This window comes from Ailuropoda melanoleuca, unplaced genomic scaffold (genome assembly GCF_002007445.2).
Source record: "Ailuropoda melanoleuca isolate Jingjing unplaced genomic scaffold, ASM200744v2 unplaced-scaffold11990, whole genome shotgun sequence".
Taxonomy (NCBI): domain Eukaryota; kingdom Metazoa; phylum Chordata; class Mammalia; order Carnivora; family Ursidae; genus Ailuropoda; species Ailuropoda melanoleuca.
Genome location: NW_023180493.1, coordinates 1 through 1,429, shown reverse-complemented (window position 1 = coordinate 1,429; position 1,429 = coordinate 1). Strand labels below are relative to the sequence as shown.

The window sequence follows — 1,429 nt, the reverse complement described above, 5'->3', positions numbered from 1 at the left end:
TTTGTCATTAGAGTTGCTCGATGAGGAGGAAAAGTACAGTGCCATAATTGTTCCATAGAATAGAGACACGACAGGAATGTGGGAGCCACAGGTGGACAAGGCTCTGCAGATACCCTTGGTAGAGGGGACCTTTAGAATAGAGGCCCCAATGTGGCCATTAGAGACCAGGATACCACTCAATGGAAAAATGACAACTGCAGCCCCTGCAGTAAATATGACCAGCTCATTAAGAGAGGTGTTGGAACAGGACAGCTTGAGTAGGATGGGGAGGCTACAGAAAAAGTGGGGAATGATGTTGTCAGCACAGAAGGACACCTGAGTCAGGAGGAGGGTGTGCAGGAGGGCACTGCCACAGGAAAGAATCCAGGAGCCAGCCACCAGCACACACAGATCCTCCTTCATGATGGTGGTGTAGTGTAGAGTAGAGGGTGTAGAGGGTGACAAATGGCCACGTACCTGTCATATGCTATCACTGCGAGAAGGAGATTATCAACACAGCCAAAGAGTATATAAAAATACGTCTGTGAAATACATCCTGGATAGGAAATGGATAAGTGCTGAGTCTGCATGTTCATGAGCATCTTTGGGATGGTGACAGATGAAAAGGAAAGATCAGTGAAGGCCAAGTGGCTGAGGAAGAAGTACATGGGGGTGTGGAGGCAAGAGTCCAGCCTGATGAGCAGGATGATGAGTAAGTTTCCCAGCACTGTGGTCAGGTACATGCCCAGGAACAGGGCAAAGAACAGACCGTGCTGCTCTGGCCGGATGGGGAGCCCCAGGAGGAGGAACTCAGACACGCTGCTCTGGTTCTCCTTCCTCATGCTGCTTTTCTCTCCTGGTGGAATAAAGAGAAATGGGAAATGTCAGGCACTTAGAAATACTAAGCATAGCAATTACCTGTGGTCACATATTTCTCCAAGTGACTGTGTCAGAGTTCAGACAAGTATTGCCTCGCACTCATCCAGCCTGGTGGGAGATATGCAATGAGATTTGTCTGTACCGTGACACAGCCACTTGGAGAAAGAATGTGACATCCAACTCTTCAGTGGTAATCAGGAACAGCTCATTCTTTATTGGTGTTGTTTTTTACACATACAGAGACATTGTTGTAGGCACTAGGGAGAAAGTCATAGATAAGACACAGTCCTGTTGTCTGGGGAGTCCACATTCCAGTGAGCAGCCTCACAGTCCTGATCAAGAGCATGGCTCTGCAGCCTGACTGCTTATGAGCTTANAATCTGGTTCCTGCTTATCGTGATTGTTGCTCGCCCTCTCTGTCTTTCTCACAGACATAAGCCTGCTTGCCATTTATTGCATTGAGAAGATTAAAGAAACATTACATGTACAAAATAAGTCATCAATACATAAACTCACTTCCCACCATTAGATTGACTATTATCAAAAAAAGGGAAAGGGAAGGGAGGGGAGG

The 1,429-nt window shown here is 47.0% G+C and overlaps 1 protein-coding gene across 1 annotated transcript; it reads right to left on the bottom strand.

Annotated features, from left to right (window-relative positions):
• Positions 1-3: 3 nt before the first annotated feature.
• LOC100483902 (olfactory receptor 1J1-like) lies at positions 4-821 on the bottom strand (the record flags this gene model as incomplete). The annotated part of the gene is given in 2 exon segments (XM_019793497.2): positions 4-432; positions 435-821. Coding segments are annotated over 2 exon segments (816 nt in total), but the record flags the coding sequence as incomplete, so codon positions are not given.
• Between the last annotated feature and the right edge of the window lie 608 nt (positions 822-1,429).